Raw genomic sequence first — 16952 nt, 5'->3', positions numbered from 1 at the left:
TTTTAGGCAGGGACATAAAAAAAGTACAAGGTAGACAACACATAATATTAATTAATACAATGTAAAAGGTAATTTACAGTCTCAGAATGCTGACGAAAACCTTTTAAGTCATTCATATCATTAAATGTAATTTATTCAGAGGGAATTAGAAAAAGAACATAGTTAGAATGGTAAAGTGTAAAGTAGGGAGTCTAGAAAAACTCAAATAGAGAAATTATATCTCCTTGTTGAATATACTGTCATTTTCATTCAGACTTAGCTTTAGTTTAGTCAGTTTTTGTTTTTTTTACTCTGACATGGTTGGACTGTCAGCTGCAGTATTCCATCTTAACTGAATAGAAGAACCTGTCAAGAAAAAAAACACAAGCCCTCAACCCATTTTTATTATTGTTATTATAATTCATATCCGAACCCAGAGGTGTCAAAGTGGTTTTCACTGAGAGCTACATCACAGTTATGTTGGGCCCCAGAGGGCCGCTTCTAACACTGAATACTATAATTGCAATTTTTTTAAATACATTTTATTAGTATATTTTTTAAAAACTAAAATGTCAAAATTGCAATAATTCCACCTCAAAATGTAGTGTATATTACTGTAAATGGAAAAACAGTAATGCTGGTTTCATGGTTTAAAAAGAGGCAGCTCAGTTGCCTTTACTGTAAAATTTATATTTGTTCTTTTACTGTAAATTTAAAAAAAAACTGACATTTTACAGTGACATTTTGTGCACCTGAGCTGCCAGTTTATTTTTATTGGTGTATTTTCCCGTGTATACCTGTAAATGCCAAGACGGCACCGCAGTTTATTACAGTAAAAAAAAGTTATTTTTTTTTCATTCAGAGGAAAATGCTGTAAAAACCACAGTAAATTTCACAATTTTACCATGAAATCTATTGTTGGACAATTTGCTCACGCATTTGTTGACAAAATGGTGACCCTCGCCCCATCCTTGTTTGTGAATGACCGAGCATTTCTTGGAAGCTGCTTTTATACCCAATCATGGCACCCACCTGTTCCCAATTAGCCTGTTCACCTGTGGGACGTTCCAAATAAGTGTTTGATGAGCATTCCTCAACTTTCTCAGTCTTTTTTGCCACTTGTGCCAGCTTTTTTGAAACATGTTGCAGGCATCAAATCCCAAATGAAGCTAATATTTGCAAGAAAATAACAGTGTTTTCCGGTTCGAACGTTAAATATCTTGTCTTTGCGGTCTGTTCAATTGAATATAAGTTGGAAAGGATTTGCAAATGATTGTATTCTGTTTTTATTTACCATTTACACAACGTGCCAACTTCACTGCTTTTGGGTTTTGTACATTTTGTGTTATCCCTATTTACATTTTTTTCCTGAATGATTATTCGTGCATTAGCTCGGTCGCATCCGACGCATGACATCAGGCGGTGAGCGCCGCACGTCGTAGAAGCTAGAAAAAACAAACACAGGCGTAGCACACAACTTATGTCTTATAATTGAATGTATTCACATTACAACATCAACTTCGATCAGCTTGTGACGATCACCTTCAAATATATTCATGTATGATACAAGAGGCACTTCCAGTAAGTCTGGCAATATTGAAGCCACAGTATAGTGTCTAAATTACAAAATGGTAAAAATAAATAATGTAATTCTAAAAGTTGTTTTAAAATGTCTTTACTGTACAGTTTATATTCATATTGTACAAAAAAGGGAGCATCAACCTGCAAGGGAAAGATCACAAAACCTGCGTATTTGAACACACACTATTTTTTTTTAAATCACACATTGTAAGTGCAATGAATGAGTGACAGGAAATATATTCATTATGTGTCAGCTATTATAAAAATACTCATCGGTTTCGATTACACAATTTTAAAGCTGGTTTGATTACAAACTATGCTACAAGTGGGTAGAAGCAATCAAGTCATAAACAACACAATGCATCAACTGAAATGAACATATTGACTTTCTCGTTCTGTTTGCAGTGTGAAATAATGGAATCATTTCTGTGGAAAACGTGTGATGAATTGCCACCGTTAAAGAGGGCTACTAAGCAGTTTGCAGGTCAAAGAGGAAGCACAAGGAAAAATATCATATGCACACAGGATCTTTGGAGAGGAGCTACGTCATCTGAGTACCTCAGAGGATTCATTGAATGCATCACCCTCACCCATCGTTACTAAGTATACATCTTTTCTGTGATGAACAGGAGCGTGTCGGACGCAGGGCTGCAGATAGACACAGACATTAATGCATCCTCCCCATGTTACTAGAATATTGTACAGTACATTCACAAAGCAGTCCCACTCGTCAGTCTTTCCTCTTAGTCCTACAGGGGAAGCACCCACGTTGGAATAGAAAAACAAAGGCAGCAATAAACCTGCCACTGTCAACGTTGAAGGCTATTTAGCAAAGCCTGGAACAGTCTTGTCCTCTTTTCTAAAAGGTAAAAATAACCAACTCAAGCCGTGAAATATGCACAGCAAGATCAGAATTGGATAATTCATGACTCTGATTGAACTCCAGATTTAAGTATGGCATCTTAGGCACATTTTGGAACAAAGAGAAGACCTGTTTGACTTTTTCTTGGATGAACATTGGAGCCGTTAACAGTGGAACCCGTTTAAGTCGACACCCAGGGCCCTAAGCAGAAATGTATCGATATTAGGGCGATAAAAACAAGTTAACTATAAGTCCCTTTAACGGCGCACTTTTTTAATGCACATGTGTACTGACTCATTTTTTTCCCGTAGCATGGGAAATATAACGGCGTCCAGTTACTGCTGAGCCACAAGCTGGAAAATAGTGAGCAGAAATGCACAAAGAAAAAGGGGACATTATGGAAATCCCCCGTCCAAAGCCATGGCAAGTCGTTCTACCGACAAAACTAAGACCATTTCATTTAAAATGTAGATTGTTACTCGAACTGCTTTAGTAAGATGGAATACAAGCTTTTTTACGTCGCCAAAACAGGTCAAGACACCTCTGCACGTACCAATAACACACTTCCGGGTTCAAAATATTAACAGCGTGCGTCAAATCTGGTCTAACCACCATAACAAAATCAAATATTACTTACGTTACCATCATGCTTGGTCAAAATGTTTTGTAATGTCATATGTGATATTTCTACCTACATAAATGTTTTCTGGCAGATTTAAATAAAGTCTATATTATTTTTAAACCTGTTTTGATTCATAGTCCACAATCACAGAATGTTTAGCAGGCTGAATATTACATTCTAATAATAAATAGAAAACATTAAAACATAGTCATGCAGGGATATGAACACCGTTAATTTGTTAATGTACAGAATATCAGAAGCATTGATTCAAGTACAAATATCGCAGATTATATTACCAAACATATTTGACAATCAAAGCATGATCACAACAATCCACATTTTGTGTTATTAATGCGTGAAACTGGTACCTAAACAAGGTGTAGCTCCTCATCTGAATGCAAGTGCTCCTACAGCAGGAATACAAATTCTGTATTCCTACAAAATACAACATCTGTCAAGACACCAACAGGTATTTTTTGTTGTTGAAATTCTCATTAAAAAGGTTTGTCCTTTTTGTGCTGAGCTTTTTAAAAAAGCATAATGATTTGAACAACATTTCATTAAAGCAAACTAATTGTCCGGTCATATTAATAAAAACTTAAAAATATCTGTCTAGGACAGGGGTCACCAACCTTTTTGAAACCAAGAGCTACTTCTTGGGTACTGATTAATGCGAAGCGCTACCAGTTTGATACACACTTAAATAAATTGCCAGAAATCGCCAATTTGCTCAATTTACCTTTAACTCTATGTTATTATTAATAATTAATGATATTTACACTTAATTGAACGGTTTAAAAGAGGAGAAAACACGAAAAAAAATGACAATTAAATTTTGAAACATAGTTTATCTTCAATTTCGACTCTTTAAAATTCAAAATTCAACCGAAAAAAAGAAGAGAAAAACTTAAAAAAATAATTTATGGAACATCATTAGTAATTTTTCCTGATTAAGATAATTTTAGAATTTTGATTAAATAGGTTAAAATCCAATCTACGCTTTGTTAGAATATATAACAAATTGGACCAAGCTATATTTCTAACAAAGACAAATCATTATTTCTTCTAGATTTTCCAGAACAAAATTTTTAAAAGAAATTCAAAAGACTTTGAAATAAGATTTAAATTTGATTCTACAGATTTTCTAGATTTGCCAGAATCATTTTTTTGAATTTTAATCATAATAGGTTTGAAGAAATATTTCACAAATATTCTTCGTCGAAAAAACAGAAGCTAAAATGAAGAATTAAATTAAAATTTATTTATTATTCTTTACAATAAAAAAAATACATTTACTTGAACATTGATTTAAATTGTCAGGAAAGAAGAGGAAGGAATTTAAAAGGTAAAAAGGTATATGTGTTTAAAAATCCTAAAATCATTTTTAAGGTTGTGTTTTTTCTCTAAAATTGTCTTTCTGAAAGTTATAAGAAGCAAAGTAAAACAATTAATGAATTTATTTAAACAAGTGAAGACCAAGTCTTTAAAATATTTTCTTGGATTTTCAAATTCTATTTGAGTTTTGTCTCTCTTAGAATTAAAAATGTCGGGCAAAGCGAGACCAGCTTGCTAGTAAATAAATACAATTTAAAAAATAGAGGCAGCTCACTGGTAAGTGCTGCTATTTGAGCTATTTTTAGAACAGGCCGGCGGGCTACTCATCTGGTCCTTACGGGCTACCTGGTGCCCGCGGGCACCGCGTTGGTGACCCCTGGTCTAGGGTATAGAGGTGTTAAAAAAAACACTTTTCGAATTAACTGCGATCCTTATTTGTATTGATTCTTAATTAATTAAAAAATTAAATCAAATCAAAAAATCGATTTAAACATTTTTTTTTCTTTTTAAAATCTGTCCTGTTCAGCCACTCAGGCAAATCATATTGTTGATATAGATTTCCATATCGGCTGTACAGATTTACTTGATACTTCTCTTGTTGCCTTATTTGACTTTATTCATTGTTTTATTAAACAGATTCAGTTTTCTTTTAAGTAATAATAGCAATCGATCAGAGCTGTTTTTTCTATTTTATAGAGGAATGTAGTTAAATCGTAGAACTGGCACCCGATGTTATTAAAAAAAAGTACTGATTTTGAATCGAGACTCGTTTTGAATCGAGAATTGATTCTGAATCGAATCGTTACCCCAAGAATAGAATAATGAATCATGTGTTGGTCAAAGATTCACAGCCCTCTTTATTGATAAGAGCAAACATATGTTGTGGGAATTGTGTTGGAGCGTTTTGTCTATTTGTTTATCTAATGCCCAAGTATCAAAGTCAAGGCCCGCGGGCCAGATCCGGCCCGCAAATTAATTTTCTATTGTTATGTATGCTGGAAGGAGTTGACGGCACAGACACAAGGGGGCGATGTTGCTCTATGTATTTATTATATATCTTAATAAAGATATATAATAACAAACAATACTAAGAATATAAACTAAACAAGAGAATGGAGTGTGACTAACTAAAACGATATCTATCCGCGAATCGCGATTCATTTTGAGTTAACTATGAACAATGCGATTAATCGTGATGAAATATTTGAATCGTTTGATTAATAATTATTATTGTAGGACATTTTATTTTGACCCCCTGGTCGACATAAAGGGGTTCCACTGTGTATATACAGTATAGTGCAACAGCCAAAGTACCCCTATGTGTTCACTATTGCAGGGGTTTTTCAAAGAGCGAGGCCCACCCTCACTTAGAGGCGCCAGAAGACTTCTGGGGATGCGCAGCAGCTTGAGAAAAATAAAGAAAAAACAAAAAAATGACTCAGGAGTTTTCAACGTCTCACCTTGTCAAATGGGATTTCAGTGACAAGTATGTCAAAAGTCACATTGAGTTTCAGACCCTACAGTGAGAGAGTAAACAAAGTGTGAACAAAAACTGTATTCTATTCTGGATTATTCTCTGAGAGAAAGTTGTGGGACAATTACAAAAAAACAAAACAATGTCTATTATTGTTGTGCTGTGATTTCAATTTACAATTCTAGGTTAGAGAGCAATACAAAATGACAATATATCAATGTGGCAAACATTTTGTGATGATTTTTCCTGAATAATATCAACCTCCAGTGGTACATAGTCTGTGTAGCCTACAGTTAGGCCACAACTTTGAATGAAAGTGCATTTTCAAATGTTGACTGGGTATTTTTCAGCTCCCGTTTTCATATACACAGTACAGGCCAAAAGTTTGGACACACCTTCTCCTCATTCAATGCGTTTTCTTTATTTTCATGACTATTTACATTGTAGATTGTCACTGAAGGCATCAAAACTATGACTGAACACACGTGGGGTTATGTACTTCACAAAAAAAGGTGAACTAACCGAAAACCTGTTTGATATTCCAGTTTCTTCAAAATAGCCACCTTTTGCTCTGATTACGGCTTTGCACACTCTTGGCATTCTCTCTATGAGCTTCAAGAAATGGTTTTCACTTCACAGGTGTCATAGTTTTGAAGCCTTCAGTGACAATCTACAATGTAAATAGTCATGAAAATAAAGAAAACGCATTGGAATGAAAAGGTGTGTCCAAACTTTTGGCTTCCCTTTCCCCTCATCTCTCTCCACTCCTCGCTGTCTTCGCCAACAAGTCTTCAACAAAGGTATTTGTCCTTTATACGTCTTTCACATTGTTTTCTGCATGTTAAACAACAAGTATTCTCTATAAAATGTGTTTTTTTTTGTTTCCGTCACAGATTAATTGTATTTAGAACTATTAATATGGGAAACATTGGTTAGGTTTTTGTACGGTTCGGTCTTTGTTGGACTTTCTGAAACAGATTACGAACAAAAATCCAAGTACTTACATATAAATCAGTGGTTCTCAACTTTTTTCAACAAGTACCACCTCAGAAAACTCTCTAAGTACCACCATAATGACCAACATTAAAATGGAAGCGTAGCAAACCTAAATAAATATTCATTAAAAACAAGGCAGAGGTTTTATTTAACAACCATATTTGATATTGTGGCCAGTTTGAACAGTAACACTGTGTTTGAGGATTTAATGACGTAGTTCTTTGGCGTACCACTAGAGGGAGCCTGCAGTTTGAGAATAACTGATTTAGATCATTATATTCCTATATTGAGCCTTGTTCTAGCTAAAAAATACCCATTCACAGTATAAAAACGCACTTTAACTCAAACCGTGGGTTAAGACTGGAACCCGGCTTGCAGAAGAACCTCATCCAATTGGTGCACCGAGTTTGTTTTGTGTATGCTTGTTTTCTCCCTGAGTTGCCAGGAGAGGACTCGTACTGTGCATTATATCATCTAGAATAGCTTTCAATTGCATGTCGTTGCTGTTTGCACAAGTACTACTGTACGAGGGCGTGACTTTGAATCTCAACCAATGGTTTCCTGAGGGTTAAAGGTCAACATTTTTGTAGGCTTCACATGTGGCGGAATGGAATATCATAACACACAGAGTATAAAGTCAAAGCCAGGTAGAAATAATGTAGAGGGGAAATAAAGCATATTGCATTATTAGGCTTATTGTACTGGGAGTGTCCTTAATGGAATACTACTTTACTGTATAAAGTCATCCTTTATAGCAGGCCTGGGCAATTATTTTTGACTTGGGGGGGCCAAATTTAGAGAAAAAAATGTATCCATGTACACTACCGTTCAAAAGTTTGGGGTCACATTGAAATGTCCTTATTTTTGAAGGAAAAGCACTGTACTTTTCAATGAAGATAACTTGAAACTAGTCTTAACTTGAAAGAAATACACTCTATACATTGCTAATGTGGTAAATGACTATTCTAGCTGCAAATGTCTGCTTTTTGGTGCAATATCTACATAGGTGTATAGAGGCCCATTTCCAGCAACTATCACTCCAGTGTTCTAACGGTACAATGTGTTTGCTCATTGGCTCAGAAGGCTAATTGATGATTAGAAAACCCTTGTGCAATCATGTTCACACATCTGAAAGCAGTTTAGCTCGTTACAGAAGCTACAAAACTGACCTTCCTTTGAGCAGATTGAGTTTCTGGAGCATCACATTTGTGGGGTCAATTAAACGCTCAAAATGGCCAGAAAAAGAGAACTTTCATCTGAAACTCGACAGTCTATTCTTGTTCTTAGAAATGAAGGCTATTACACAAAATTGTTTGGGTGACCCCAAACTTTTGAACGGTAGTGTATATCTATCATAGATAGATAGATAGATACATAGATAGATAGATAGATAGATAGATAGATAGATAGATAGATAGATAGATAGATAGATATACCGGCCTCCAGCAATTTTTTTTCTCTAAATTTGCCCCACCTCTCCCGAGTCAAAATAATTGCCCAGGCCTGTAGTATATCATGCAAAAGCGCAGATTACAACCATTGAAATACTTTGTATAGTTCAAGACTAAAGGTCATTATAAAACATCACTGCACATCAAAATGGCAGCTACACTTTCCATCTTAAAGATCTAAAAAAAATTATTTGGGAATGTCCGGCGGGCCAGATTGAAAAGCTTAACGTCCCCCGGGCCTTAATTTGCCCAGGTCTGCTTTATATGTTTATTAAAGGCCTACTGAAAGCCACTACTAGCGACCACACAGTCTGATAGTTTATATATCAATGATGAAATCTTAACATTGCAACACATGCCAATACGGCCGGGTTAACTTATAAAGTGACATTTTAAATTTCCCGGGAAACTTCCGCTTGAAAACGTCTATGTATGATGACGTATGCGCGTGACGTCGATGGTTGAAACGGAAGTATTCGGACACATTGTATCTCAATACAAACAGCTCTGTTTTCATCGCAAAATTCCACAGTATTCTGGACATCTGTGTTGGTGAATCTTTTGCAATTTGTTTAATGAACAATGGAGACTGCAAAGAAGAAAGTTGTAGGTGCGATCGGTGTCTTAGCGGCGGACTACAGCAACACAATCAGGAGGTTGTGTTGTGTTTGAGCTGGATAGCAGACGCACTACCGTGAGTACAGCTTTGGCTTCCAAACATTTGACCGCTTGCCCGTACGTGCGTGTCGCTATGTGCATGTCACGTACGTAACTTTGGGGAAATATATGTTTCTTGCCGACTCTGATGGCGGCCGGGGTGTCGTCGAAAGCTACAACGCTTGCAGCCGCCGCCGCTCCGTAGTTAGCTTCAATTGTTAAGCTTCGCCAAGCTGGAAATTATTAACCGTGTATTTTATATGTTCATGGTTTAATAGTATTGTTGATCTTCTGTCTATCCTTCCGGTCAGGGTTTTTTAAATTTTGTTTCTATCTGCATTTGAGCCCGATGCTATCACGTTAGCTCCGTAGCTAAAGTGCGTCAACGATGTATTGTCGTGGAGATAAAAGTCACTGTGAATGTCCATTTCGCGTTCTCGACTCTGATTTTCAAGAGGATATAGTATCCGAGGTGGTTTAAAATACAAATCCGTGATCCACATTAGAAAAAGGAGAGTGTGTGGAATCCAATGAGACCTTGTACCTAAGTTACGGTCAGAGCGAAAAAAGATACACCCTGCAATGCCTCTCTAGTCCTTCACTCTAACGTTCCTCATCCACGAATCTTTCATCCTCGCTCAAATTAATGGGGTAATCGTCACTTTCTCGGTCCGAATCTCTCTCGCTCCATTGTAAACAACGGGGAAATGTGAGGAATCCTTCCTCCTGTGACGTCACGCTACTTCCGGTATAGGCAAGGCTTTTTTTTTAATCAGCGACCAAAAGTTGCGAACTTTATCGTCGTTGTTCTATACTAAATCCTTTCAGCAAAAATATGGCAATATCTCAAAATGATCAAGTATGACACATAGAATGGATCTGCTATCCCCGTTTAAATAAAAAAAAATCATTTCAGTAGGCCTTTAAAGCATGGCTATCCCCATATTTTCCTCATATCTTCCAAATGTAATACTTGAATATTCAGGCCTGGCTTTGATGAATGGGTACTATGTGTTGGTAACAGTGCAGGATGGCAAACCTAAACCTTAGTCTTGTTTTCAACTGAGAAAAATCAAGCATACACTGACTTCAAGACAAGACATAGAGGACGTGTGATGAGGGTTCGGCATCTCAAGACGTAACAAAACAAGAAATGCACAACAAAACATTTACAAATGTTTGATTGTGTCTTGTAGTAATTCATTTTGGCAGAATTGAAGGGAATGACACCTAAGTTTCCTCATTGGATTTACTCCTTTCATTAGGTATTCCATAAATGTCCATTTTACTCCAAATCTCCCGCTGGAATCGAAGCACAGGTAACTCACATGTCCATGGATAATTGCATTCGGAAAATATTTATATATATATAAATTGGCAGCAAATTCCCTCAGTCCCGCGTCACCACACTGTGGTGGAGGTCTGCCTCTTCTCTGGACAGTAGCAAAAGAGTCTGTACGCCAAAGGACATGCATAATCTCATATTGCAAGATGGAAAGCTCCTTTAAATGTTTGGTGAAATCAAATATTTAGATAAAATGTGTATAGCACAAATTTTCCCACCCTGTTTTTTTTTTTGTTGTTGTTGTTTTTTTTTAAAATTCTTTGTAGGCACACATTTCCTCATCTACAGTGTTGTGTCTAAAGTGATGTGCTGGCAAAAAAAAAAAAAAAAGTCTGTAATTAGTATAAGAAAACGAGAAATACAAGTCCTAGTCCTGACTCACACGGTGTGTCCCGTTCACTCTCCGTCCACATCCTGCGGGGACACGGGCCACTCCGGCTCCTCCACCGCCTCCTCGGGGTCCTCCCCTTCCACCAGCTCCTCTCTGCTGCCCGGCTCCTCTTCCTCCTCATGGATAGCCAAAATGGGCTCTGCTACATTGTTCACGTGGACTGACTCAGTTCCTTGGCCCTGCTTCTGTGCCTCCTCGGCGATCACTTTCTTCCACATCTCATGGTTCTCCAGCAGATGATGGGTGATCTGGCAGAATACTTTCCTCCTTTTCTTGGGAGCTGCTTTCTCTAAAGGGCAAATCAAATACAGCACACATTTAAAGGCCTACTGAAAGCCACTACTACCGACCACTCAGTCTGATAGTTTATATATCAATGATGAAATCTTAACATTGCAACACATGCCAATACGGCCGGGTTAGATTAGTAAAGTGCAATTTTAAATTTCCCGCGAAATATCCTGCTGAAAACGTCGCAATATGATGACGTTTCCGCGTGACGTCACGGATTGTAGCGGACATATTGGGACAGCATTGTGGCCAGCTATTAAGTCGTCTGTTTTCATCGCAAAATTCCACAGTATTCTGGACATCTGTGTTGGTGAATCTTTTGCAATTTGTTCAATGAACAATGGAGACAGCAAAGAAGAAAGCTGTAGGTGGGAAACGGTGTATTAGCGGCCGGCTGCAGCAACACAAACACGTAGCCGGTGTTTCATTGTTTACATTCCCGAACGATGACAGTCAAGCTTTACCATTGGCCTGGGACAACAGAGACTCTTACCAGGAGGACTTTGAGTTGGATACGCGCTACCATGAGTACGCAGCTGGGGCTTCCAAACATTTGATCGCTTGCCCGTACGTGCGTGCTGCTATGTGCATGTCACGTATGTAACTTTGGGGAAATATATGTGCTGTATGAACTTTGGGGAGGTGAACGGTACTTTGGGCTGTGGGATTGAGTGTGTTGTGCGGGTGTTTGATTTGTATTGGCGGGTTATATGGACGGGAGGGGGGAGGTGTTTGTTATGCGGGATTAATTTGTGGCATATTAAATATAAGCCTGGTTGTGTTGTGGCTAATAGAGTATATATATGTCTTGTGTTTATTTACTGTTTTAGTCATTCCCAGCTGAATATCAGATCCCACCCGCCTCTCACAGCATCTTCCCTATCTGAATCGCTTTCACTGCCCTCTAGTCCAGGGGTCACCAACCTTTTTGAAACCAAGAGCTACTTCTTGGGTAGTGATTAATGCGAAGGGCTACCAGTTTGATACACACTTAAATAAATTGCCAGAAATCGCCAATTTGCCCAATTTACCTTTAACTCTATGTTATTGTTAATAATTAATGATATTTACACTTAATTGAACGGTTTAAAAGAGGAGAAAACACGAAAAAAATTACAATTAAATTTTGAAACATAGTTTGTCTTCAATTTCGACTCTTTAAAATTATAAATTCAACCGAAAAAAAGAAGAGAAAAACTTAAAAAAATAATTTATGGAACATCATTAGTAATTTTTCCTGATTAAGATTAATTTTAGAATTTTGATGACATGTTTTAAATAGGTTAAAATCCAATCTACACTTTGTTAGAGTACAGGTATATAGCAAATTGGACCAAGCTATATTTCTAACAAAGACATGATTATTTTTTCTAGATTTTCCAGAACAAAAATTAAAAAAAAAATTCAAAAGACTTTGAAATAAGATTTAAATTTGATTCTACAGATTTTCTAGATTTGCCAGAATAATTTTTTTGAATTTTAATCATAATAAGTTTGAATAAATATTTCACGAATATTCTTCGTCGGAAAAATAGAAGCTAACATGAAGAATTAAATTAAAATCTATTTATTATTCTTTACAAAAACAAAACAAAAAATACTTGAACATTGATTTAAATTGTCAGGAAAGAAAAGGAAGGAATTTAAAAGGTAAAAAGGTATATGTGTTTAAAAATCCTAAAATCATTTTTAAGGTTGTATTTTTTCTCTAAAATTGTCTTTCTGAAAGTTATAAGAAGCAAAGTAAAAAAATGAATGAATTTATTTAAACAAGTGAAGACCAAGTATTTAAAATATTTTCTTGGATTTTCAAATTCTATTTGAGTTTTGTCTCTCTTAGAATTAAAAATGTCGGGCAAAGCGAGACCAGCTTGCTAGTAAATAAATACAATTTAAAAAATAGAGGCAGCTCACTGGTAAGTGCTGCTATTTGAGCTATTTTTAGAACAGGCCAGCGGGCTACTCATCTGGTCCTTACGGGCTACCTGGTGCCCGCGGGCACCGCGTTGGTGACACCTGCTCTAGTCCTTCACTCTCACTTTCCTCATCCACGAATCTTTCATCCTCGCTCAAATTAATGGGGAAATCGTCGCTTTCTCGGCCCGAATCGCTCTCGCTGCTGGTGGCCATGATTGTAAACAATGTGCAGATGCGAGGAGCTCCACAACCTGTGACGTCACGCTACTTCCGGTACAGGCAAGGCTTTTTTATCAGCGACCAAAAGTTGCGAACTTTATCATCGATGTTCTCTACTAAATGCTTTCAGCAAAAATATGGCAATATCGCGAAATGATCAAGTAAAACACATAGAATGGATCTGCTATCCCCGTTTAAATAAGAACATCGCATTTCAGTAGGCCTTCAAATGCGTGGTTATTCGACGGAAGTTGATCAACAAAACAATCAGGAAAGGGTTAACATCACATGTCGCTGACATTGAGAAAAAAAAAAGGCCCAACTTCATCAAAATAAAGAAAAAGATCTAAAGTGCCGTTACAAATTCCTGCCACCTAGGAACCGATACGTTCTGGTGTATGTCTGGACCCCGGGATGCAGAGACGGCAAGCAAGTATATGAAAGAAAATACAGGAAAAATATGCACTCTCCAAAAAACGTAATCAAATAAAAATAAAGAGGTGCACCATATTTTCCGGACCAGAGGGCACACTGAATTATAAGGCGCACTGCCGATGAATGGTCCATTTTTAAAAATATTTTTCATTGTGGAGGGGGGCGTGGCCTGCGGACCTGCAGCGAAGCAGGATGTGCCAGGACCGGTTTCGAGATCAGCGCCAGGTGCGTGGATGGCCCACCTGGGCCTGGTTATCTAATCACCTGTCGCTCTGTTAAAGGCGGCAGCCGGGGGGAGAGAGGGGGTGGAGCTGGAGCGAGAGCGAGAGAGAGACAGCCACGAACAAACACTTGCTGAAAAGCACAACCGAGAGACTTTATTGCAAAATAAAACAAGTGTTGTAACCCGGAAACTGAACTGTCATGTCAGTGCTTGGTGGTCCGAGGAACCCAGAGGAGAGAAACCTCCACATTCATGTATAAGGCGCATTAAAGGAGTCATATTATTACTATTTTTTTCTAAATGTAAAAGACTTCCTTGTGGTCTACATAACATGTAATGGTGGTTCTTTGGTCAAAATGTTGCATAAATGATGTTTTACAGATCATCTTCAAGTCGCTTTTTGAGCGTCTTTTTCTTCAGGATGCGCCGTTTTGTGGGCGGTCTTATTTACGTGGCTCACCTTCGACAGCGTCTTCTCCCCGTCATCTTTGTTGTAGCGGTGTAGCGTGCAAGGACGGGAGTGGAAGAAGTGTCAAAAGATGGAGCTAACTGTTTTAATGACATTCAGACTTTACTTCAATCAATAACGGAGCAGCATCTCCTCATCCGTGGCTCACTAGTGCAACAACAACGCCGGAAATGTGTCCCGTGAAAAACTGTCCGACCGGAACTCTCTAATAACTAAAGTTCCTTGGGTGAATAATGTAAACTCACTACACCGGTATGTTTTAGCGCTTTTATGGCGAGTTTACTGACAGATATAAGTAAGAACTTTACACTACTTTATATTAGAAATGGCAACAGCGGAGGATGAATGTCCCATAACAAGAAGATAGAGAAAAAGAAGAAGCTTATCGACTACGGTGTCGGCACGAAATACAATTGCGGACGCGCACACATTTTCAGGACTTATGCAGATCCCAAATACACATCAGCAGGTACCAGAAGGTAAGAAAAGTTTGTTTTGCATAATATCGTGAAACAAAACGCCAGATAATATGTCTGCTAATAGGTGCCATTTTGCGGTCCTTATACACACACCATAATAATACTCGTATGTTTATTGTGCCGACAATCCATAAAGCGGTGCGGCTTCATAGCTTACCGAAGTCGTACTAAAAACATTTTGACAGATTTTTGAGCGCCGCGTGTAATGTTCTATATTCTCAATGGAACATTTAAAGTTGTGGTGTTGTTTACTGCCATCATATTGCAGTCTACATATATCTCTTATGTATGACTGCCATCTACCGGTCACACTTATCATTACACCATGTACCAAATAAAATTGCTTCAAGGTTGGTAAGCCCAACCAGAATTATGCCGTACCGGGTTATAAGGGGCACTGTCGATTTTTGAGAAAATTAAAGGATTTTTAGTGCGCCTTATAGTCCCAAAATGACGGTATATGAAAGAAAATACAGGAAAAACACACACTCTCCAAAAAACATAAGAAAATAAAAATAAAGAGGTGCACGGCAAAAAGTGTATCTTAAAGAAAAAGTCAGGCCAGCAACACTCATGTCCTTCTAATAATTTTAATACAAACTGAGCAGGCGCTACCAAACACAGACCGGTTTCGAAAATGTCTTCGTCAGTGTGCAATTTTCAACAGGAAGTGATGCACTTAAATAGTCACAGCTGTGGTCAATCAGTTGACATAATAAATCACCAACAACTTCAAAAATGAAAGTGCCCAAATAATAGACGGAATGGAAAATTGTACAAAATAAATCAAAGACTCAGTAGAGTACCATAGGAAACTAAAGCAATTATTTTGTATTGTATTTTTTTATTGCTTTATTTTTGTATTGCTTTTTTTATTGCTTTATCTATTTTTACAGTATCATATGAAAATATATAAAGCAATAAAAAAACAAAGCAATAACAAGTAAAATAAAATAAAAAATGAAGCGACAATTGCTTTATTTATTTTTCTATGATACTGTTTTTTTTTACAGTATCGTAGGAAAATAACTAAAGCAATAAAAATAAAGCAAAAAATAAACAATAAAAAAACTTTAAAAAAAAAACTGAGTCTTTGATTTATTTTGTACAATTTTCCATTCTGTCTTATTTGTACACTTTCATTTTAGAAGTTGTTCGTCATTTATTATGTCAATTGATTGACCACAGCTGTGACTAATAAAACACATTGCTTTTTTTATTGCTTTATTTTATTGCTTTTTTATTGCTTTATTTTATTGTTTTTTTTAATTGCTTTATGTATTTTTACAGTATCATAGGAAAATTAATAAAGCAATCAAAAAAGCAATAAAAAAAATACATTAAAAAAATACATTAAATAAATGCTTAATTTATTTTCCTATGATACTGTGCCCAGTCTTTTATTTTGTACACTTTTCCTTTCTGTCTATTATTTCTGCACTTTAATTTTTGAAGTTGTTCGTGATTTATAATGTCAATTGATTGACCACAGCTGTGACTATTTAAGTGCATCACTTCCTGTTGAAAATTGCACACTGACGAAGACATTTTCGAAACCGGTCTGTGTTTGGTAGCGTCTGCGCAGTTTGTATTAAAATTATTAGAAGGACTCGGGTGTTGCTTGGATATTTTTTTTTTTAAGTACATGAAAGAAGCCCTTTTTATTAGGGCAAACACAGGTAACACAACCAACTGTTCTTACCTTCTGATACCTGCTGATGTGTATTTGAGATCTGCATAAGTCCTGAAAATTTGCGCGGGTCCGCCACTGTAGTCCATGACGATACAGTAGTCGATAATATTCTTTTTTTTCTTAATCTTCTTGTTATGGGACATTCACCTTCTGCTGTTGCCATTTCTAATATAAAGTAGTGTAAAGTTCGAACTTATATCTTGCTATGGCAGAGCTAAAAACTACCGGTGCAGTGAGTTTACATTATTCACCCAAGGAACTTTAATTATTAGACGGTTTTTCAGGGGACACATTTCTAGCGTTGTTGTTGTACTAGTGAGCCACGGATGAGGAGATGCTGCTCCGTTATTGATTGAAGTAAAGTTAGCTCCATCTTTTGACACTTCTTCCACTCCCGACCTTGCATGCTACACCGCTACAACAAAGATGACGGGGAGAAGACGACGCTGTCGAAGGTAAATAAGACCGCCCGCAAAACGGCGCATCCTGAAGCGACTGTCAGAAAGCGACTTAAAGATGATCTGTAAAACATC

At 37.0% G+C, this 16952-nt stretch overlaps 1 protein-coding gene across 1 annotated transcript in view; it reads right to left on the bottom strand.

Moving 5' to 3' along the window:
- Nucleotides 1-4338: 4338 nt before the first annotated feature.
- The window catches only part of LOC133641967 (cGMP-inhibited 3',5'-cyclic phosphodiesterase 3A-like), a 315984-nt gene continuing 303370 nt past the window's right edge, over nucleotides 4339-16952 (bottom strand). The window contains exon 14 of the mRNA XM_062036136.1: nucleotides 4339-10982. Within this exon, the coding sequence (XP_061892120.1) occupies nucleotides 10699-10982 (284 nt within the window). The 3' untranslated portion in view covers nucleotides 4339-10698. The remainder of the gene's footprint in view (nucleotides 10983-16952) is intronic.

The sequence above is a fragment of the Entelurus aequoreus genome, linkage group LG24, assembly GCF_033978785.1.
Source record: "Entelurus aequoreus isolate RoL-2023_Sb linkage group LG24, RoL_Eaeq_v1.1, whole genome shotgun sequence".
NCBI classification, from domain to species: domain Eukaryota; kingdom Metazoa; phylum Chordata; class Actinopteri; order Syngnathiformes; family Syngnathidae; genus Entelurus; species Entelurus aequoreus.
This window is presented reverse-complemented; position numbering and strand designations above follow the sequence as displayed.